At 40.3% G+C, this 23,310-nt stretch overlaps 2 protein-coding genes across 6 annotated transcripts in view; one reads left to right on the top strand and one right to left on the bottom strand.

Annotated features, from left to right (window-relative positions):
- LOC133657517 (histone demethylase UTY-like) overlaps positions 1-1,914 on the bottom strand; it is a 75,833-nt gene extending 73,919 nt beyond the window's left edge. For both annotated transcript variants that reach the window (XM_062058955.1, XM_062058962.1), the window contains exons 1-2: positions 1,404-1,914; positions 1,216-1,279 (exon numbers count right to left, since the gene is read on the bottom strand). In XM_062058955.1, coding sequence (XP_061914939.1) covers positions 1,216-1,279; positions 1,404-1,585 — 246 coding nt within the window. In that variant the 5' untranslated portion in view covers positions 1,586-1,914. The remainder of the gene's footprint in view (positions 1-1,215; positions 1,280-1,403) is intronic.
- LOC133657533 (FUN14 domain-containing protein 1) lies at positions 1,271-23,295 on the top strand. 4 transcript variants are annotated; one of them, XM_062058989.1, is made up of 5 exons: positions 1,271-1,656; positions 5,022-5,187; positions 10,812-10,887; positions 22,256-22,384; positions 22,559-23,294. In XM_062058989.1, the coding sequence occupies exons 1-5, from the start codon at positions 1,584-1,586 to the stop codon at positions 22,634-22,636; spliced, it is 522 nt and encodes a 173-aa protein (XP_061914973.1). In that variant the 5' UTR covers positions 1,271-1,583; the 3' UTR covers positions 22,637-23,294. The 4 variants fall into 4 exon arrangements, with proteins under 4 accessions (XP_061914973.1, XP_061914991.1, XP_061914981.1 ...); XM_062059007.1 differs by having other exon boundaries at positions 1,384-1,656; positions 22,256-22,390; positions 22,559-23,295; XM_062058997.1 differs by lacking the exon at positions 1,271-1,656 and adding an exon at positions 2,138-2,276 and having other exon boundaries at positions 22,256-22,390.
- Positions 23,296-23,310: the final 15 nt, after the last annotated feature.

Below are 23,310 nucleotides of genomic sequence, written 5' to 3'. Positions count from 1 at the left end.
TGTGTATCGTGACATGGCCTAAAAATATTGAGATATTAAAAAAAGGCCATATCACCCAGCCCTAATGTAGGCACATAGAATCATCATACTGGTGTGATTATATGCATCAAGTGTTAATTCAAGGCTAAGGCAAAATATTGAGATATATATCGTGTATCGTGATATGGCCTAAAAATATCGAGATATTAATAAAAGGCCATATCGCCCAGCCCTACTGACGACACATGCCAGAGCTGATAAATTACGTTGTTTAATGTAAATACGGTAACTTTAGCACCCGGTCCTGCACTGATCACCCTGTTCTGTTGATAGTTAATTTGACAAGCTTCTCTGGAGGCCCATGAGCAGCGACATGAGCCATAGCACATCCTTGGTATCCTACACCACCTAGCGAGCACATTCATTGATAGCTCCTTTAAAGTGAGCATCACCTTTGCACACAAAAATTACACCAAAAAAAATAGCGTTTGCGCTTTGTTAGAGCAACACATTGCTGGGTGTGAATATGTCTTAACTACAGCGAATGCAGACAGGGAAATACGCGGACAATAGGGCCCTAAAAACGAAGTAAAGCCCAAAAAAACACAGCAAAAATGATGCGATACAACACATCAAACGGATGTTAGTCCGCCATCTTGGACAGCCATTATTAAACGTTATTTGCAAGCGTTTGTCAACGTCGAACACGTCGTCGCTGCAATGTGTTGTTTTGGCAGCAAACACGGCAAAAAGTAACGCGCCTTACTATGCAGGCAGCCAATGTTGTTTTTTTTACGCGGACGTTATCAGACGAATAGCGAACAACGTTGCGGTGTTTTGTGTTTATAATTCACCAGAGAAACCTCCATAGGAGAGACATGCAACTTTCCTGTAATGGTAGAAAGGGGCGAATGTTACTGCCACAAAAACCGTGACGACGTTGTGTCGTGGAGGTCCGTATGGACGTATTTTTTCCAAGTGGTTCAAAACATAGAAAACAAGTGGCAAGGCAGACCACCTTTAGGACACTTCTGAGCGGGACGAGGGTGCAGGTGCAAGGGCGCTGAGCACCGGATGAAGGGAGCTAGCAAGCTAGCATTGGAGCTAGCTGGCCTTCTTTGAGAGAGGGCCGCTCGAATGCAAGCTGGCTAGCCGCTTTTGGGAGACGATTCCCCGCCGTGCGAATATGCTTGATACCGAGCATGGAGTCGTCTATGGCGACTAAGTTGACTATACCTTCATCAACAAGGCCTTCGTTCTGGCGCCATCTTCATGGAGCTTCTGAAATCCAAACATTGAGCTACAAGCAAAAAAAAAAAAAAAGACAACATAGGAGGCTCGGTGTTAGTTAGCTGGTTTTAAAAACAAAAAAAAACACTTTACAAGGAATTAACACGATGTGATTTCGGGACAATGCCCCCCACCTGTCAACCCCGGCCAGGCTGTCCCTCTCCTGGGCTGTCAGTGTCGGAAAGTCCTCCTCTGTTTCACTCGCTTTTCCCGCCGCCATTTTCTTTTCCTCATCACCACCAGCAGAAGCCGAGCCGAGACTCCGAGCAGCAGCAGCGCAGGCAGCGACGGCGACAGACACGCTGCACGATTGCATGGAAGGGAAAAAAACCACCACGCAGAGACGACCGCTTCGCTCCACCGAATCGAACCCGAGCGAAGCAAAAGGTCAAAAAACTTTTTTTCCCCCAGCCTGAAAAAGATGCGATTCGACGTAGTAAATCCTTTTTCTGGGGGGGTGGGGGGGGCTCCACGGGCTGATCCTCAAGCGTCACATTTTCCTCCCTGAAGTGAGAGCATGCCGTAGCTCAAAACACACCATCGGATAAGTGAGTATTCCACAATAAACGCTTTTTAGTCCGAGAAGATATAAAGTTGTTTTAATTGTGTCACCGAAGCGAACCCACGCGCCGCTCTAGCCACGCCCTCACATTGCGTTCATCCAATCAAATGGCGCGCATCACCACCATATAACTCCCCTTGCCATAGCGCCCCTAACAATATACACTTTTTTTTTTTTTGCAAACCAATCATGTCAACTATCCAGACAGAAATACCCCTAAATATTCTCCCAGAGGAACGTTTGTGCCACGTCCTCTAAGATAACATGGAATTCTGGTAGATAAATACATCACACCGTCCATGTCTTGTCTCGTTCAGCGATACAGAAAGCGTTTTTTTGACTGACGTGGCAGAGCGTCATCAATGTGGGCGTGGCTTCGCATTGTCAACATCCTGTTAGCATAACCCCTCCCCCTCCAAAATGGCGACTGTGGACCACAGGGAAGGTTAGGATTGTTGTTTATCTGAGTTACGGATGGAATTGCGCCGAATAAACGGACACATTCATATTATTTCCTACATGTGATAATATATATCAGACTGGTTTGAGAAATAATGATATGTTTGCCTGTAGCTAATTGCCGATGCCTTGCTTGCTTTTGATGTACTGTCGTTATACAACTGATTTTTGATTCCGATTCAAATTTAGGCTGGTGTCCGATACCGATACGTTCACGTTGTGCAAATATACCCTAATTTGTCTGGTCTGGTCAATTTGAAAAAGTAGTATATTTCAAGTCTTGCTGCTCTTGGGAAACCCATCTTCAAACGATATAAACTCACAGGGCGAAACAAATAATGACGTTATTCTGCAATGAATGCGTTATCTTACTTCTATTCCAACTCTGTATGTAGTATTCTCCAAATAATCTACAACAGGGGTGTCAAACTCATTTTAGATGGGGGGCCACATGGAGAAAAATCTACTCCCAAGTGGGCCGCACTGGTAAAATCACAGCACGATAACTTAGAAATAAAGACAACTTCAGATTGTTTTCTTTGGTTAAAAATAGAACAAGCACATTCTGAAATTGTACAAATCATAATGTTGTTGTTGTTTTTTTACACTTACATGTTGCGGTTAATAATATTCTATCTTTATTTGTCGTTATTTATATTTCCTGAATAAATTATGTGATAATGTTCAACAGTCAACTCATTGGTGTTCATTTTCAATCTATCGAGATTAAAAAAATATATATCAAAATACAGGATGTTATTTATGTAGTTTGATGCTGTGGAAGGCGGCTGCATCTCCAGTGGGACTGCAACTAACAACTAATTTGATAATCGATTAATCTGTCGATTATTACTTTGATTAATCGATTAATAATCGGATAAAAGAGACAAACTACATTTCTATGCTTTCCAGTATTTTATTGAAAAAAAACAGCATACTGGCACCATACTTATTTTGATTATTGTTTCTCAGCTGTTTGTAAATGTTGCAGTTTATAAATAAAGGTTTATTTAAAAAAAGCCTCTGCGCACGCGCATAGCATAGATCCAACGAATCGATGACTAAATTAATCGCCAACTATTTTTATAATCAATTTTAATCGATTTAATCGATTAGTTTTTTAGCCCTAATCTCCAGTAGCTCTGTAGTTCTAGATCTTTTAAACTTATCTTTTATCATTTATCATCCATTTTATCTTTATCTTTTATTATTATTATTTTTTAGATCTTTTAAACCTATCTTTTATCATTTTTATGTTTTCCATGAAGACATAGTGAATCCCTGTACATATCCAACGGATACTTTTGGCAGTTTTAAAAGACCAGGAGCCAGCTTTCTTTCTTATTCGAGAGAGGAGCTGCTCACTTTGAAAACAACAGGGCGTGCTGGCGTACGACACTCTATTCCAGCGGAGCTGAGGAGGAATCCTCGGGGGCTGCAAAGCGGGGGCTAAGCGAGAGGCATTCCTTCCGTAATCATGGGGAATGTGAACTCGCTGCCGAACAAGATCGATGAGCTCCATGGACTAAAAAACCAGCGTGCGTATCGAGAGAGCAGCCTGTTTATCTTCACGGAGACTTGGCTAAACCACCTCGTACTAACGTGGACCTGCAGGGATTCACCGCAGTGAGAGCTGACTGTGACACTAAAGCATGTGGGAAAAGCAAAAGTGGGGGGCTCGTCACATACGTTTACAACCGCTGGGCAGATGCAGCCAATGCATGTGAGATGATCCACTCCATCACATCAAGGCTACAGACAAAACATCCTGAGGATTTTTTCATAATTTCTATCTATCTATCTATCTATCTATCTGATCATTTTCCTCAACTGATGTACTAAAACATCATAAGGTTTATTTTGTACATATGTGGCATAATCTACAAAGATACAAAGAATTGCTATTGCGACATCTAGTGGACACATTTAGAACAGCTGTTTCTTTCATTAAAAAAATTCTGGTTAATTTTTATACTTAGCAAACTCGTCCCGCGGGCTTGATCCGGCCCTCTGGCTGTACGTTTGACACCCCTGGTCTACAATAAAAGGATACATACACTTAATGTTTTAAAATACAGAGTGACCCGTTTTAAATGCCAATAATAATCTTAAACAATCTAATTACTGCCCACAGCACAGTTTTCTGCTTTGCTTGCCCCTTACTTACTTACCTTGGCGAGATAAAAAGTTGTTCCCACCAATCAAGACAATCAGACATCTCAATGATTGTGTTCCTCTTAATAATATACATTATCTAAAAAAACTCAAGTATCAATATTTTAATTTGAGTAAAGATACTAAACATAAAAATCTGGTAATAGCAGTATCGATCCTCACATAGCTATCGCCTATATCAGTAGTTCTCAAACTGTTTTAACCAAATACCGCCTCAGAAAAAACTTGTCTATCCAAGTACCACCATAACAACCAACAAGCAAATACAGTAGCGTAGTAGGGCTACGTAGTCATTAAAAACAAGGCAGAGGTTTTATTTAACAAGTGTATTTAATATCTTTGGCCCTGGTATAATTACACAATTTGAACAGTAACACTGTGTTTGAATATATGAACATAAAACACTGTACTTTAATAAAGCGGTTCTTTGGCGTACCACCGTTTGAGAATCGCTGGCCTTAATGTTTTGGGCTTATTATATTTTTTTTATTTAGTGTCTGCCCATATCAAATTGCACTGCCCACTGTTTGACATTTATTCCAATTTGCCTCCACAGGCCAAGAGGAGCCAGACAGTGAAGAGGAGGTGTACGAAGTGGTTGACCTGACAGAATATGCTCGGAGGCACCAATGGTGGAGCAGGGTGTTTGGGAACAACTCAGGCCCGTTAACGGAGAAGTACTCTGTGGCAACCCAGCTCATGATGGGAGGCCTGACAGGGTGGTCAGTATCTTAGAACAAGTTCAACACATAATCTCCATTTTGAACAGCACCAGACTGTGTCATACCATAGAGCAGCTGAGGTAGGCTCCATCTTACTCATGGACCCAAATAGTTTAGGTCACAGGTGTCAAACTCAAGGCCCGGGGGCCAAATCTGGCCCACCGCTTTTATTTTATGTGGCTCGCGAAAGCCTATAAATAATATGCGTTAATAAAATGCCTAATCTTAAATAAATAAAAAAATAAAACGTTACAGTAATCGAGACGAGATGTAACGAACGCATGGATAATGATCTCAGCATCGCTTGTGGACAAAATGGAACGAATTTTAGCGATATTACGGAGATGAAAGAAGGCCGTTTTAGTAACACTCTTAATGTGTGACTCAAACGAGAGAGTTGGGTCGAAGATAATACCCAGATTCTTTACCGAGTCGCCTTGTTTAATTGTTTGGTTGTCAAATGTTAAGGTGGTATTATTAAATAGATGTCGGTGTTGAGCAGGACCGATAATCAGCATTTCCGTTTTCTTAGCGTTGAGTTGCAAAAAGTTAGCGGACATCCATTGTTTAATTTCGTTAAGACACGCCTCCAGCTGACTACAATCCGGCGTGTTGGTCAGCTTTAGGGGCATGTAGAGTTGGGTGTCATCAGCATAACAGTGAAAGCTAACACCGTATTTGCGAATGATGTCACCTAGCGGCAGCATGTAAATACTAAAGAGTGCAGGGCCAAGAACCGAACCCTGGGGAACTCCGCACGTTACCTTAACATAGTCCGAGGTCACATTGTTATGGGAGACACACTGCATCCTGTCAGTAAGATAAGAGTTAAACCAAGACAAGGCTAAGTCTGTCATCCCAATACGCGTTTTGATACGCTGTAATAAAATATTATGATCAACAGTATCGAAAGCGGCGCTAAGATCAAGAAGCAGCAACATAGATGAAGCATCAGAATCCATCGTTAGCAATAGATCATTAGTCATTTTTGCGATGGATGGAAAAAAACCTCACTGCTTTTACTGTAAAACTCTGGTGACTGAGCTGCCATTTTTTAAAGTAAAATGCAAATATTTTTTTTGCAGCTCATGTAAAAAAAAAAAGTATTGTTAATGTATTATATAATATACATGTATATTCATATATTACTCATTGTTAAATGCGGCTCTCTGAGGGCAACCATAACTGCGATGTGGCCCTCAATGAAAACGAGTTTGACACCCCTGGTCGAGGTCAGTTTGTTTGTTTGAGATATAATTAACAAGTTACATGAAGGGAACATCATATTTTTACACACGCACAATTCAACATGTCCCAAAGGGAGTCCGAAGAAGCAGGGTTTATTCAATGTCACCTTTCTTGGTGTATATTGTTGATACAGTCGTACCTCAATTTACAAGCTTAATTGGTTCTGTGAAAGAGTTCTTCACTCAAAACACTTTTATCTCAAATCAACATCACTCAACAAAATGAATTGAATTTGGTGCTTGGCCCCCTAAAACAGCACACATTTACATGTAACATGCCTTTAAAAAAAATAGATAAAAAGATAAGAAATATTGATTAAAAAACAATGCAATACAATTTTGTACATACAGCTACTAAAGGTCTTATAAGGTTATGTGTTCTTTCACTATTCCATGTTTTTATTTATATTTTCCCCGATCACATCCTTAAATAGTGTACAGCAGGTGTGTCAAACTTGTTTTTACCATGGGCCTCGTAGGGCTGCATGTGGCAGGGAATATACAGTACAGGCCAAAAGTTTGAACACACCTTCTCATTTCAATGCGTTTTCTTTATTTTCATGACTATTTACATTGTAGATTGTCACTGAAAGCATCAAAACTATGACACCTGTGAAGTGAAAACCCTTTCAGGTGTCTACCTGAAAGAGTTCTAACAAAGACCAAAAAATGTGAGCACATTACACCAATTCTTAAATCCTTACATCTTACATCAGAGAATTGATTTCAAAATCCACCTGCTCACATATAAATCACTACATGGTCTAGGGCCGAAGTATATTACTGATATGCTCCCACTATATAAGCCCTATAGATCACTAAGATCTTCTGAGACCAATCTGTTAGCGGTTCCAAGAGTAAACTCAAATCAAGGGAGAGCATCATTCAGTCACTATGCAACAAATAGCTGGAATAAACTTCCTGAAGATGTCAGACTTTCCCCAACTCTGACTACTTTTAAAACTAGACTGAAGACTTTTATGTTCACCTTAGCTTTCAGCTAAATCTTTTAATCTTTTAACTTTTAACGTCTGCACTGTTTTTATTTTTATTGTCTGCATTTTAATTTTGCTTTTATTTTCTTTCATTTCACTTTGTTGTCTGTGAAGCACTTTGAGTCTGCCTTGTGTATGAAAAGCGCTATACAAATAAAGTTGTCTTGCCTTGCCTTGCCTTGCCTACCTCTTGAAGCTCATCTAGAGAATGCCAAGAGTGTGCAAAGCAGTAATCAGAGCTAAGGGTGGCTATTTTGAAGAAACTAGAATATAGTTTCAGTTATTTCACCTTTTTTTGTTAAGTACACAACTCATTCATAGTTTTGATGCCTTCAGTTTTTGATTGATTGAGACTTTTATTAGTAGGTTGCACAGTGAAGTACATATTCCGTACAATTGACCACTAAATGGTAACACCCGAATAAGTTTTTCAACTTGTTTAAGTCGGGGTCCACTACAATCTACAATGTAAATAGTCATGAAAATAAAGAACACGATTTGAATGAGAAGGTGTGTCCAAACTTTTGGCCTCTACTGTATATGAATATAAATGTAAAATGGCCTTGTTACACAATTTGCTTAAGAAAATCATTTGATTACTATGATTTCTACTAACACATTGATGGATAACTTGCTTTGCTTGTTGCAGAATCAAATAATATTAAAATGAACAACATACACAATTGAATGCAGTCCATTTTTCTGTCAAAATTTAAAGAACAATACTTGCGTTAAATCAGAAAGTGCTTTATTGTTTTTGGCAGACCACGTAAAATACAGCAACATAACACGTTAAACTAGAATATGCGATTCCGGCAGGAATTGCATGTGAATGCCGTATGTGCGCAAGCCGTAAATACGCGCAAGCTGCCACTACGTCATCATCATCATCGATCTTTATTGCGGACCTTAAGATCCATTAAACATATAAAAACACAATACAAAACATTAAAAACAAAACATTAAAAACATAAAGCCCAAATGTCAGTTGCTGACATACAAACATGTGTGCCAATGGTTCCACAGTCCAGATGAGTACCTAACAGAACTGCGGCCAGGGTTCGTTATCACAGTGTTTATGTCATTTCAGACTCAGATACCCTACACATAAACGTATACATGAGGTTGCGTAGCAACGCTGAGAAAGTGGGCACCCTAACACTAACAAACATCTGGCTTGCACTGGAGCTTCTTGGAATTCCCAGGAGAAGCCTCATACAATCATTATAAACAACCTGCAGCTTCTGTATGCTTTTTTGCTTATACTTTACCCACAGGGGGGGCAGTATACAGAGGAGTGCAATAGGCTCTGAATAAGTTTATCTATACATCATTTGTACAATAATAACAACGCATGAGTGAAACTGAAGTATTTGAGTGGCCAGGATGAGTGGAGTGTGTAGATGTTTGAATCGGACGAGAAATGTGGGATATGAAGAGGTTTGTATATTGCCCGTTCATTTTCAATTTGGGAAAATTCCTGGTAATTCCAGGTAATCTAGGAATTTTCGGAACTGGGAAACATGCTCTCTTGAATGTCCTTGGTGAGTGGAGTGGTGGAACAGTTCAAATCGGATGAAAAATATGGAATATGCAGAAGTTTGTATATTGCCCATTCAGTTTCAATGGGGAGAATTTTTTGGACATTTTGGGAATTTGGAAACATGTTTTTGCCTTCAATATCCAGGGTGAGTAGAGTGTGTGGATGGTTGAATGGTTTTAATCGGGTATAAAATGGCGCAAAAATGTGACAATTATGGGAGTTGTAGAACTTAGAAAATGTCCAGTAACTTCAATGGATATTTCCTGGAAATATGGGAATTTTGAGAAAACACATTTAAAAAAATATACATATCACAGTTGGCCTTGATGATATGAATGGTTTGGTGTTGGAATTTTTTGAATCGGTTGATGTTGACGTGGTATTAGTCTTTTAGAATTTCCGGAATTTTGGGAAAACCGAGAATTTGTACCAAAAACAAATAGTAACTTTTTATGTCCCAACTGAGAGGAATGTTTTGATGATGGAATTGTTAGAATTGGTTGGAATTAAGTGGAGAGTGAAACAAAACAAAAAAAGGCTTTGGAAAACTGTGAATTACTGGAATTTTTTTATAATTTGGAAAATGGTAATTTGAATGTCCAGGACAAGTGGAAGGTGTTTAAAGTGGAACGGTTTGAAATTAATCACTGAGAAATGTGGGAATTGCGCCAGTTTGAAAAATTGGCCCATTAATTTTCAATGGGGAAAATGTCCCAGAAAACTGGGAATTCTGGGTAATCAGGGATATTTGGTAAGTACAACATATGGTTGCGCATGATTCCCAGCCGAGCCGCACGTTTTGATACTTGAAAACTGTGGGCGCTGGAAGGCGCCAAACTATGACGGAATAAGAAGAATACAAATACATTTATGAATTTTTGGTATAGAATAGTATGTGACAATGACGTGGAGAGGCCTGTCACATAAAATGATGCAGCGGACCACAAAAAATAATGCGGCCTGTTACATAAAATGATACAGCGGACCACGTAAAATAACGCAGCAGGACTACATTTGGCCCCAGGGCCTTGAGTTTGACACCTGTGGTGCACAGTATTTACCATGGAGAGTAGATTTCTATGGTATCTCATTCGAGCTGCTTCAACATAAAACACCGCATCAGCAAAAAACCCACTATTTGAATATTATTTTAACGTCCTTGGCTGACGTTAGCGTCTTATTCTCTTTCAGTGTTAAACTCCAACTGCTTCACAGAGTTGGCTAAACTCTAGTCATGTTTTTTGATTATTTCTTTCTTTAATTCAATGAATATCATCCGCTTCATTTTCTCATCACTGTCCTTTACGCTCACATTGTCCTTCCTATGCTTGGAACAACAAAGTCAACTTAAAGCATAACAATTAGCGAAAAGACAGCTTTTATCTCAAAGCACTCTTAACATGAGGTACGGCTGTATTTCATTCACATTGTGAGTTCAACACTTACGATAATTCACAAGTTTATATTTTGTCCAGTTTTTTTTTCACTTCCCATGTTAGGGTGTTAGCTTTTTATAATTAGTAGAGAACATAATAGATCGGCGGCTTGTGCAGTGATACAATTAAGTAAATAAAGGGAAAACAAAATAAATTGGAGTAGAAAAAACTGATAGCTTTGTGGTGATAATGGAAACATTAATATTAAAATGTGTTTAAAAAAAGACAGCAAAAATAGTTACATTAATAAGTGTAAACAAATGACAAGTTTCAATTAATATTTATATATTTATTACTAATTCAAATCATTATTGTACGGTGACAAATGTATAGCACTGACCATCTAAAAAACCCTGGCGTAGAGTAGCATTTCACATTTTTCTGTGCCTCTCAATGTGTGCAGGTGTGCTGGTTATGTCTTCCAGAGAGTTGGGAAGGTAGCAGCAACTGCGGTCGGTGGAGGGTTTCTACTTCTACAGGCAAGACACACTCACAAGCTATGTCTGCTCCTATGGCCAACTGCTATGGCTACCAAATAGAAACGCTAAACTGGTCTAACAGTATCTGCCTCTAATGTCTAATTTGCATGTTGTAGCTCTCAAAATGATTTTCTAAAGAAGTTTTCAAAGCTAAATTTGATTAAACACATATTGAACTACCCTATTTTCCGGACGGTAGAGCTATATAAGCCGCACCCACTACATTTTAGGGGAAACAATATTTTTCCATATATTAGCCGCACCAGTCTATAAGCCGCAGATATATACATAGCAAAATGAGTTATTTACACACATTAATTGTTTCCAAACTGTGTCTGTAACATGGCAGTAAAACGGCTGACCAAACAAAACAGAAGTCATCGTCATGGACCCACCAGCTGCAGAGGCTAACTCTCCAATAAGCTAAACAGACTCAATAACGCCACAGTGACAACTTGGTGCATTTACTGAGGGATTTGTAAAACTGAAACTATACAAAAATAATGCTGTTTTAAGTTAACAATACTAACACAGACACTCGTAAACGTGTTAGCTTATTAACTAATGCTAACGCTGCTAGGTTAATTACATTTGCATGTGGAAATGAATTGATTTACGTGGACCCCGACTTAAACAAGTTGAAAAATTTATTCGGGTGTTACCATTTAGTGGTCAATTGTACGGAATATGTACTGTACTGTGCAATCTACTGATAAGTTTCAATCAATCAATCAATCAAAATATGCCCCAACAGACATCATCCCATACCAACTTCATTCATCACACATGGCACAGTTAAGTATAAAAAGTTTTAAGTTATATTGTAAAACTTACAAACGTTCCTTGGAGTGATTAATGGAGAGTCCATACGAGTAGGAACGCTATGGACGGCCAGAAGACTGAAACAGTACTTCCTGTTGAAAGCACCAAATAGAAGCACACTGCAGTACCTGTACTAAGCGAAAACATCCAAAAGATGGCGCCATAGCACAAACAATAACACACCGTATCAGTGTGTTGGCTTGTTTCTAAAAAAAAAAACAACCTTATGCCCATCAGCAAAGAAAAACCGACAAATTGCAGCACCGATTTATAAGCCGCAAGGTTCAAAACATAGGAAAAAGGTAGCGGCTTATAGTCCGGAGTCTAAGGTACTCAAAATGTGTATTAGCCCATATCAGGCTACTTCAATAATTGCTATTTTTTGAAAATATTCTTCAGTCCATGAATACTCATGTGAGTAACAGGACTAAGTGTCCCGATACAACTTTTTCCACTTCTGTTATGATACCGATATCGGAGCTTTGAGTATTGACCGACTCCAATGTTGATCTGATACAATATCAGCACAAATCATGCATACTTTTATTATTCAGTAGTCTGGAATTAGAAAAGGCTTGATTAAGTGAAATAACTCAAACCAGAGAACAATGGTAGGATGTAGGGTTGTCCCAATACCAAAATTTAATACCAGTACCAAAATGCATATCGATACTTTTCAATATAAAGGGGACCAAAAACATGTCATTATTAGCTACATTTTAACAGAAAATATTACGATATATTAAACACGTGTTTTCTATTGCACCCAAAGAACAATTTTAGAAGATTGAAGAACAAATTAAAAGGCATTACACTGGGCTTTTATTATTGTACTCAAAGAAGAATTTACAATGTTACACATTACATATAGCCTGCCATAATCTAGGATTAGGTTAGACTAGAATAGAAAGCTTTATTGACTTTATATTAAATGCTTCATGATTTATGGAAGCCACTGTTGGTCTGCGCTTTAAGCGATATACAGCAATTATCATAAATAATAAAAACGATACTATAGCTAAAACTACACAGGTAAGACATGTAGCAGATGTATTTTAAGACTAAACACAAATTAAATTGTGGGAATTTGTTGCAAAATTCAGTCATTTCTTTTACATTAGTTTACGCTATACTTGGGCGGTTTTGACTGCGCTAATATTTGGCAACAAGCCGTATACGCGTCTACGTATCTATATGTGCACAGCAGGGGAGCTCGTTGTCTACATTCTTACCTGTCAGTATTCAAACTCCTTGTGTAGGTCTGAATGCTTATTTAAATTTTACCTTAGTTGGAAGTATCACCACCTAGGCGAGGCATGTTTTAAAGTAGCGCTTGCAGCGTCACCTTTATAGTTAGTTTTTAAGCCCAAATACCTCCATATTGCGCTTCACGTACCCTCTCTTTATTAATCCAGTAGAACTGACGTTTTTCTGCCATCTTCCTCTCCACACTGTTTCTGCTAGTGTATGCGCTCCAGTGTGTGTGCGCACTGACCCACTCAACATGCGTCTCGGCTCTGTACGTTATCGCCGCACAGCAGCATTTGGATGGAAAATCAATGTTTCAATCAATCAATGTTTATTTATATAGCCCTAAATCACGAGTGTCTCAAAGGGCTACACAAGCCACAACGACATCCTCGGTTCAGATCCCACATCAGGGCAAGGAAAAACTCAACCCAATGGGACAATGAGAAACTTTGGAGAGGACCGCAGATCGGTGGTTGGCGACCGGTGCAATGGACGTCGAGTGGATCTAGCATAATATTGTGAGAGTCCAGTCCATAGTGGATCTAACATAATAGTGAGAGTCCAGTCCATAGTGGGGCCAGCAGGAGACCATCCCGAGCAGAGACGTCCCCAACCGATGCAAGTAACATTTTCTAACAGTATAGTACCATTTTTAATTCATTAGTACCGCAGTACTTTGCTAGTTCCGGTATACCGTACAACCCTAATAGGAAGGAAAAAAACCCTAACCTATTTAAATGTCTTTGAAATGACGTGGAGTGGTTATTGTCTTTCTGGCGATACATTCAGCTCATGAGGCAGCAAGTTGAATCAATAAATCACATTTTATTTATATAGCCCTTGATCACAAATGCCTCAAAGGGCTGCACAAACCACAACGACATCTGGGCAAGAAAAAAACTCAAACCAATGGGAATAATGAGAAAACCTTGGAGAAACCAGTACAGAAGCTGCCAAATGATGCGGACATGTTTGTTACTGGATACTTCCTAATACACTTCTGCCTTGGAGACTTTGTATCTGTAAGTAATATGCAGCTATTACTTTTTGATACTTGTTTTAGAATGTAATATTGTTCAATTAAAGACATTTATTACATATGCCTAGCTTGTGTGCCATTGCGTGCTTAGCTGTTAATGTCGCTTCGTCACTACAGGCGCCTGAGGATGGACCTCAGATGCGCTGTAGCTGGCCGTGAAAGGCGAATGAGCTCACCCAAAGAGGTTGCGACATTGTGATGGTAACGGGAGGTTTCAACGGCGGGACATCTGAGCCACAGATGCTTAGAGCAGTGTTTTTCAACCACTAGTGTGCCGTGAGATACAGTCTGGTGTGCCGTGGGAGATTATCTATTTTCACCTATTTGGGTTAAAAATGTTTTTTGCAAACCAGTAATTATAGTCTGCAAATTATGTGTTGTTGTTGAGTGTCGGTGCTGTCTAGAGCTCGGCAGAGTAACCGTGTAATACTCTTCCATATCAGTAGGTGGCAGCAGTTAGCTAATTGCTTTGTAGATGTTGGAAACAGCGGGAGGCAGCGTGGAGGTAAAAAGGTATCTAATGCTTAAACCAAAAATAAACAAAAAGTGAGTGCCCCTAAGAAAAGGCATTGAAGTTTAGGGAAGGCTATGCAGAACGAAACTAGAACTGAACTGGCTACAAAGTAAACAAAAACAGAATGCCGGACGACAGCAAAGACTTACTGTGGAGCAAAGACGGCGTCCACAAAGTACATCCGAACATGACATGACAATCAACAATGTCCCCACAAAGAAGGATAAAAACAACTGAAATATTCTTGATCGCTAAAACAAAGTAGATGCGGGAAATATCGCTCAAAGGAAGACATGAAACTGCTACAGGAAAATACCAAAAAAAGAGAAAAAGCCACTAAAATAGGAGCGCAAGACAGGAACTAAAACACTACACACAGGAAAGCAGCAAACAACTCAAAATAAGTCACGGCATGATGTGACAGGTCGTGACAGTACACCTACTTTGAGACAAGAGCTATATTGAGGCATGGTTGGTTATGGTTTAAAGTCATATCCAACAATTGCGACAACGACTTTTTACTGTCAACGGAGTTTCGTTTTTTAATGATTTCTGCTGGTGGTGTGCCTCTGGATTTTTTCAACGCAAAAAATGTGCCTTGGCTCAAAAAAGGTTGAAAAACACTGGCTTAGAGGATTCGGTCTCCTTCCCACAGAGCCGACAGAGATCGGATTGCTGACCTCCCTGTGAGGTGCAGCCGTTGGCAGAGAGCTGGGACTGAATCAAACGAGATCAGTGAGGTCCACCTTCGTTAGAGCACTCTCTTCAGCGATGATGCGTTTGCAGGTGTAGAAAGGTTGGAATCGAAGGTGTTCGTAAGGGAGTACTTGTCTTCTCTTCGGAGAGCCGCCTCCCTTTGTTGAAGGATCAGGGATCCTCTCGAGAAAGAGACCCACCTTTGGCCTCTTCATCTGCCATCTCGTTGCCACAAAGGTTACAGAGCCCGGGAACTCAGACGATCTGCAGTCTTCTTGTTGAGGCGAGTTGAGCGACAGTTTTCAGGAGTGAGACAGTGGCGAGGTCCTGTTGGAACGGGTTGCCGACGGCTTCGACGAGTGATTTGCAATCACAAGCGATAGTCGTGGACGTCCAGTTGTCTGAACTCATCGGCCAACTTAATAGCAGCTTCAAGTGCCACTTTCTGTGCAGAGAACAATCTACTGCGAGTTCCTGTCGGGGTGTGCTATCTGCGGAGGACATCTTGTCCTCTGCAATGTTCCGTCTAATTTTTCATGTGTGTGAGCAAACGGAAAAAATACCTGAACATTAAGTTGCGCACGTGTGTGGCCGTACCAGCATCACATTTGTCCCAAACCTGACTAAATAGAAAATATATTTTTTTAATTATCATTATCAAATGACAGCAGTAATTTTCATGAGATTATTTTCTAGTATTAGTGATTCAGCCCACTTAAAATAACTTAGAAAATCTTGTTTTTCATGAGCTATGTACTGGTATTGTATGTCTAGGTGGAGGTCCTGCTTGTCTACCCCTTTCAGAGATCACTTTTAGTTCCCCTTAAAGCATTCACTTGTTGCACAATGAGATGTAAGCATAAAATAAAGTGTACATTCCTGTAAATGTAAAATACAAATTTTTATTAGCATTTCTTTAATCTAGAAACAGTATTTCATGATTAATATCCATAAATTTACATTCTTAATAAATCGCAGTAGATTAAGCACACATCTGATCAAGGAGTCATAGTGTAACGACTTGGCATTTACACTTTATGTGGTGTCGGAGTTGTGACTTTTTGTGGCTATAAACGCATCAGTGGCTAAGTGCCATGAGTGTGTGTGTTGGTGCAGGTGAGCGAGAGCGGCTGCTGTTGATATGACAGATGACAAAGAGTTAGTTTTGGCTTGTTTGTGTTTGAGAAGGTTCAGTACGATATTGTCAGGGCCAGCAGCTGCTTTGTCCTGCTGAAGGGCTATTTCTAGCTCTTCAAAGCACAACGCCTGCTTGATTGCAGACTGCATGTCGTGGCCGTGTTGTTTGACTCCTTGCCTACTATACTTTTCCTGCTGCTCACATTGTCATAGCCCTGGATAAAAAGCATTGGCCTTGGCTTGGTCGCTGAGATAGTGACGGTCTTTGTATTTCAACGCCATGCCAGTCTGCTTGTGTTTTTGGTCTGAGGCCTCTGACGGTTCGCCAAGCCTCATTCACATTTTCTTCCGCGCCGATTTTCTCCAGATGGTCGTTCAAGGCCTTTAGGACCTTTTACCTGTTCTGCCACCCCATTGTACTTTTCCAGGCATGCCGCGGAGTTGTTGGCCATATCTCAATGGAGTTGGTTGCAATCTTTGGTGAGGCGTTGGATCTCGTCGTTCATGTAAGGAGTCCCTTTCGTTCTAAGGACTCTGAGCGGTCTAGCGATTGATGCTGCTTTCCTCAGAACTTAAGTGAAGAGAGTTTCTTTGCCGGAACCTCTCCAGCGGTCAGCCTTGGCAGGGACTCCATTACAATTTATTGGAACTGGCCCCAGTTTGCTTTGCAGTAGTTGGGACGGATCTTTGGCTGTTGTCGCTCGTAACAGACTTTCTGGTTCCACTCGACTGGCAATTCAGTTTGCTCATAGTTAACCAGTCAAACCGCTCCGCTGCATCTGCCAGGGTGACATCTGGGGAACTGAAGCCGGCGACTCTTGTTAGGGAACCATCGTTGAGGACGGGTTTTACCAACAAGCGTGGCTCGGTTGGTGGAGCGGCCGTGCCAGCAACTTAAAAGGTTACTGATTCGATCCCTAGCTTCTGCCATCTTAGTCACGTCCGTTCTGCCATTGCTCCTGATGGGTCGTGGTTAGGGTCTTGCATGGCAGCTCTCGCCATCAGTGTGTGAATGGTTGAAGTGGAAATAGTGTCAAAGCGCTTTGAGTACCTTGAAGGTAGAAAATCGCTATACAAGTATTTGCTAGAGATGTCCGATAATGGCCTTTTTGTCGATATCCCATATTGTCCAACTCTTAATTACCGATTCCAATATCAACCGATACCGATATATACAGTCGTGGAATTAACACATTATTATGCCTAATTTTGTTGTGATGCCCCGCTGGATGCATTAAACAATGTAACTTTACCATGAATTAATTAACGTGGACCCTGACTTAAACAAGTTGAAACATTTATTCAGGTGTTACCATTTAGTGGTCAATTGTACGGAATATGTACTGTACTGTGCAATCTGCTAAAACAAGTTTCAATCAATCAAAAACAAGGTTTTCCAAAATAAAAGAACAACTTCAACTCCAGTTATGGAAAAAAGTGCCAACATGGCACTGCCATATTTATTATTGAAGTCACAAAGTGCATTATTTTTTTTAACATGCCTCAAAACAGCAGCTTGGAATTTGGGACATGCTCTCCCTGAGATAATCCTGATACCCACAACAACTATGGGAAATACTATACTTTGACTTTTACAAAGTGCATTATTTTTTATTTTGTTTTAAACATGCCTCAAAACAACAGCTACAAAAACAATGAAGGCACACAGCTTCAGTCCAGAGTATACTAGAGCATACTTGCCAACCTTGAAACCTCCGAATTCTGGAGATGGGGGGGTGGGGGGTGTTTGGTGGTAGCAGGTGATGTATAATGTAGCGTCCCGGAAGAGTTAGTGCTGCAAGGGGTTCTGGGTATTTGTTCTGTTTATATCATGTCACGGTGCGGATGTTCTCCCGAAATGTGTTTGTCATCCTTGTTTGGTGTGGGTTCACAGTGTGGCGCATATTTGTAACAGTGTTAAAGTTGTTTATACAGTCACCCTCAGTGTGACCTGTATGGCTGTTGATCAAATATGCTTTTCATTCACTTATGTATGTGTAAAAGCCGCATACATTATGTGACTGGGCCGGCACGCTGTTTGTATGGAGGAAAAGCGGACGTGACGATAGGTTGTAGAGCAGGGGTGGGCAATTAATTTTTACCGGGGGCCGCATGAGCAACCCGAGCACTGCTTGAGGGCCACATCGACAATATTTCAATTAAATTTTGCTCAATATTATTTTTGATATATACCGTAAGATAAATAATAATAATAATTAATAATAATAGTAATACTTCAACATAGTGTGTGTAACAGCATTCCATGACTAATATAAATAAATTAACATTAATAATAAATGACAGTAAAATAAGCACACGTATGACTGAGGAGTCATAGTGTAACTTTGTGTGGTGTTTGAGTTGTCCGACTTTTTGTGTGGCCATAAACGCACCAGTGGCTTAGTGGTATGCGTGTTGGTGACAGATGACAAGTTGCTTTTGGCCTGGTTTGTACGGCAGAAAATGACTAGTTTTTCCAGATAGAAGTGTTTTATTCAGGTTTTTGGTGTGGTTATGGCCGAATATAAACAGTTTTGCTCAATAAAGTGATCGATATAATTCCTGTCCTCGAAGCATCTCGATAGACGTTACAATAATTGAACGGTGTTCAATTGAACGGTGTTGACGAACACCATTAGGACCGCTTGTTGTCACTGTCTCTCAAAGTTGCATTGCAAAATTACATAGAATAAATATGTTTATTTTGTTTAGAATTCAGATGGGATTTGATTTGGTGCGCGGCATATATTTGCTGCGCGCAGCGGACGCTTGAGCAGTGCGCAATTGCGCAGGCACGCACCTTAGAGGGAACGTTGCTTGGCAGTCCATGTCTTGTTGGAAACACGTCATTCCTCATCAACTTTTCTCTTTTTAGCGTCTCGGGTGTAAAGCGTGCATCACTTGTCGCTGCATGTGCACCTTCACTCGCAGGTTACACACGGACACACGCCCATAAATAATACTTTTCAAAATAAAAGCAGCACAGTTGTATTGCGCGCACGACATAGATGTTTTTTCAACTTTATTTTGTAATTGCAGTTGTTCACATTCACTCACAATCACGCATACGTCCACACGGAAGTAATACAAATAACGATTTTCAAAACAAAAGCAGCACCGTTGTATTGCACACTCGACATAGATACTTTTTAAAATTTATTTTGTAATTTATAATTGGCCTCACGCGGGCCGGACAGGGACGCACAAAGGGCCGGATGTGGCCCGCGGGCCGCAGAATGCCCAGGTCTGTTGTAGAGGACGCTAAAGGCAGTGCCTTTAAGGCACGCCCCCAATAATGTTGTCCGGGTGGAAATCGGGAGAAATTCGGGAGAACGGTTGCCCCGGGAGATTTTCGGGAGGCGCACTGAAATTCGGGAGTCTCGGAGGTTGAAACCGATACCGATAATTTTCTATATTATCGGACATCTCTAGTATTTACCATACTGCCCAGTTTTGTAGCTTGGCTCTGGGGGCATCACTGCAGGCGTAGTTGACAGGGTGGTGAGCATTGAAGATCAAACCCTGTGCTGTCGGTAGGTAGTCAGACAGTGTTGAGATGGGGGGGGGACGTTAGTGATCGTAATCTAACATCGGGAGGAGAATGCGCTGTTGTTCTAGGGGGCTGTGCGGTACCGTGTCCTGGAGGCCTTTTCTGATGTAGGTGATGAGGCCGCGCTGTCCTTTCTGATGGCATCAAAGCCTGTAGCTAGTGTGCTTGTTGGAGGACATTTAGATGTTAACTGGCTCTCCAGCTTTTCACAAGTAAAACGTGTGCAGGGCTGCTTGTATCAGATATTGTGGATGCAAAGCATTATAACCTATACTTGTTTTGTTTGCAGATATCGGACCAATATAATTATTGGATCGGGACAACCCTAAACAGGACTAAAAAGTAACAAGTCATATTTTAATATAGAATTAGCATATAAACAAAATATGGCCACATGGCATCTATGCTAATAGCAAACTGGCACTACAGTAAGTACTAAGTCCAGTGATTCAAAACAAAATAATCATTTTGAAGATAACATCAAAAAATAATGTAGGTGCTAGGACTATGCCCCCCCCCCCCTCCCAAGTACATCATCAAATATACATAAAAATAAATTAGTGAACATACTTCTGGCCTTCCCATTACCGACTCGAGAGGTGAATGATGTAACTTTCTGTGGGCTATGTGAATGTTTTAATGTCTAATGTGGAGCGGCCGTGCCAGCAACTTGAGGGTTCCAGGTTCGATCCCCGCTTCCGCCATCCTAGTCACTGCCGTTGTGTCCTTGGGCAAGATACTTTACCCACCTGCTCCCAGTGCCACCCACACATGTTTTAAATGCAACTTAGATAATGGGTTTCACTATGTAAAGCGCTTTCAGTCACTAGAGAAAAGCGCTATATAAATGTAATTGCAATGACTAAATTGAGAATTTTAACTAAATAGTTTTTTTGTAAAGACATTCTATTTTTCTTAAGTGAATTCAGGGTCAATACGTTCATTCATGTTTTAAGTTGTATTTATTGCATGTGCAATCAGATCAGTGTGTATTTTTACTGTAAATCTATCATGAATTTATATATTTTATTTTGTGGTGGAATGGCCTATCTTTAGTAATGATGTATCAATGATGGTGTTTTTGTATGACACAAATGGTGGGTCAGAGCCACTCTGACAGGAAAACCAGAGCGCCTTCTCTTACGCTTTTTAAAATCTCTCTCCACACCAGTTAGAGATGTCCGATAATATCGGACTGCCGATATTATCAGCCGATAAATGCTTTAAAATGTAATATCGGAAATTATTGGTATCGCTTTCAAAATTACCGGTTTCAGTTTTTAAAAAAAGTCACATTTATGGCTTTTTAAAACGCCGCTGTGTACATGGACGTAGGGAGCGGCAATAAACCTTAAAGGCACTGCCTTTGCGTGCCGGTCCTGTTGCATAATATCTACGGCTTTTCACACACACAAGTGAATGCAATGCATACTTGGTCAACAGCCATACAGGTCACACTGAGGGTGACCGTATAAACAACTTTAACACTGTTACAAATATGCGCCACACTGTGAACCCACACCAAACAAGAATGACAAACACATTTCTGGAGAACATCCGCACCGTAACACAACAGAACAAATACCCAGAACCCCTTGCAGCACTAACACTTCCGGGAAGCTATAATATACACCCCCGCTACCCTCTACCCCAACCTCCTCGTGCTCTCTCAGGGAGAGCATGTCCCAAATTCTAAGCTGCAGTTTTGAGGCATGTTAAAAAAAAATAATGCACTTTGTGACTTCAATAATAAATATGGCAGTGCCAGGTTGGCATTTTTTTCCATAACTTGAGTTGATTTACTTTGGAAAACCTTGTTACATTGTTTAATGCATCCAGCGGGGCATCACAACAAAATTAGGCATAATAATGTGTTAATTCCACGACTGTATATATCGGTATCGGTTGATTTCGATATCGGTAACTAAGAGTTGGACAATATCGGAAAATCGGATATCATCAAAAAAGCCATTATCGGACATCTCTAACACCAGTTATTTCCACTTCATGGATAAATTTACTTTGGCATCCAACATAATTCACACTTCATTGTGAAATTTAACAACTGAAATAAAAGTGTAGCTATTTAGCAGACAACAACATGGATCACTCATTTGCAAGGGGAAAAATAGTTGTTGGAGAGACGCTCGTATTGTTTTCTTGACCACTGTTAAGTTTCCCAAAATTGCTCAGGGCCACAGCATACTTGAGCTTCTGTGGCTTCGTAGTTGTGAAATATACATCATGGAAAAGGGGAGACTTTAGTGGATTTGTTGGTGCACTGCCTCCTACCTCTAACGGGAGCGCTGCTTTGATCAAGATCTGTCTTGTTTTTTTTTTGTCTGCTTCAATCCGTCAGATTGCCAACCACAGCGGCTACGTGCAGGTGGACTGGAAGAAAGTGGAGAAGGATGTGAACAAAGCAAAGAAACACCTGAAGAAGAAAGCCAACAAAGCAGCACCTGAATTAAACACATTTATTGAGGAGGTAAAGGTATCAGTAAAAAAAAACCAATTGGAATTACTACTTCCTGTTTATCTGCTAGAAAACACTGCAACCTGGTGGACTAATGCATGCAGTGCATCCTCTATCTAAATCATACAACATTCTGTTTAGTTTAGTTCTGCTAATTTGTCACCCACTCTCTCCCTAATCATGCAGGCCACTGATTTCATCAAGAGGAACATCGTCTTGTCCAGTGGCTTTGTGGGAGGATTCTTCCTGGGTTTGGCCTCGTAAAAACTACTGAATTCAATCACGACATAGATGGCTTTCATCCACCATCAGTTACCTAGGGTGTTATTTCGAATATCAAATTGTGGTCCATGGTTAGTTGTGTCAGTTGCTGTTATTTCCCATGTACATTTGTGGATTACCTCACCAATCTTTAGTTGTTTCATGGGCAAAATGCTGGTTTGTAACAACTAAAATGGACAGCACTGATGGTTGAATGAAAACAAGTTTTAAGCTGCACTGGAGTTCGTATTGCCATGAAACATGATCAGAATTGTTATTTGTAATAGTTTGAACTGTGCCAACCGTATTAAATGTATTTATTGCTTTATCCTTCAAATATCTCCATGCAGTGATGGCAGAATGGGAATCTGGCCAGGCTCCCTCATGCATTCAGTAATGTGCACACCAGCGCTGGTCACTTTGCGAACATCTCTTCTTTTTTTTTGCCTTATTACATTATGTTGTACCATATTATGTTGTTTATTGCTTCTGCTGGGTTACTTACGTATTTTGTGATATGTGAATTTTGTTTTTTTACTTTGCCAAGTTGTCTGGATTCAAGCAAAAATCATGCGGGTTGGTTGTTCACTTTTGTAAAGGGCAATGAATACAAGGAAATAAATTCTGTTGACAAGGAGTAAAAATACTCTACGTGTGTTTATTACAAAACAACAAAC

This window comes from Entelurus aequoreus, linkage group LG01 (assembly GCF_033978785.1).
Source record: "Entelurus aequoreus isolate RoL-2023_Sb linkage group LG01, RoL_Eaeq_v1.1, whole genome shotgun sequence".
Taxonomy (NCBI): domain Eukaryota; kingdom Metazoa; phylum Chordata; class Actinopteri; order Syngnathiformes; family Syngnathidae; genus Entelurus; species Entelurus aequoreus.
This window is presented reverse-complemented; position numbering and strand designations above follow the sequence as displayed.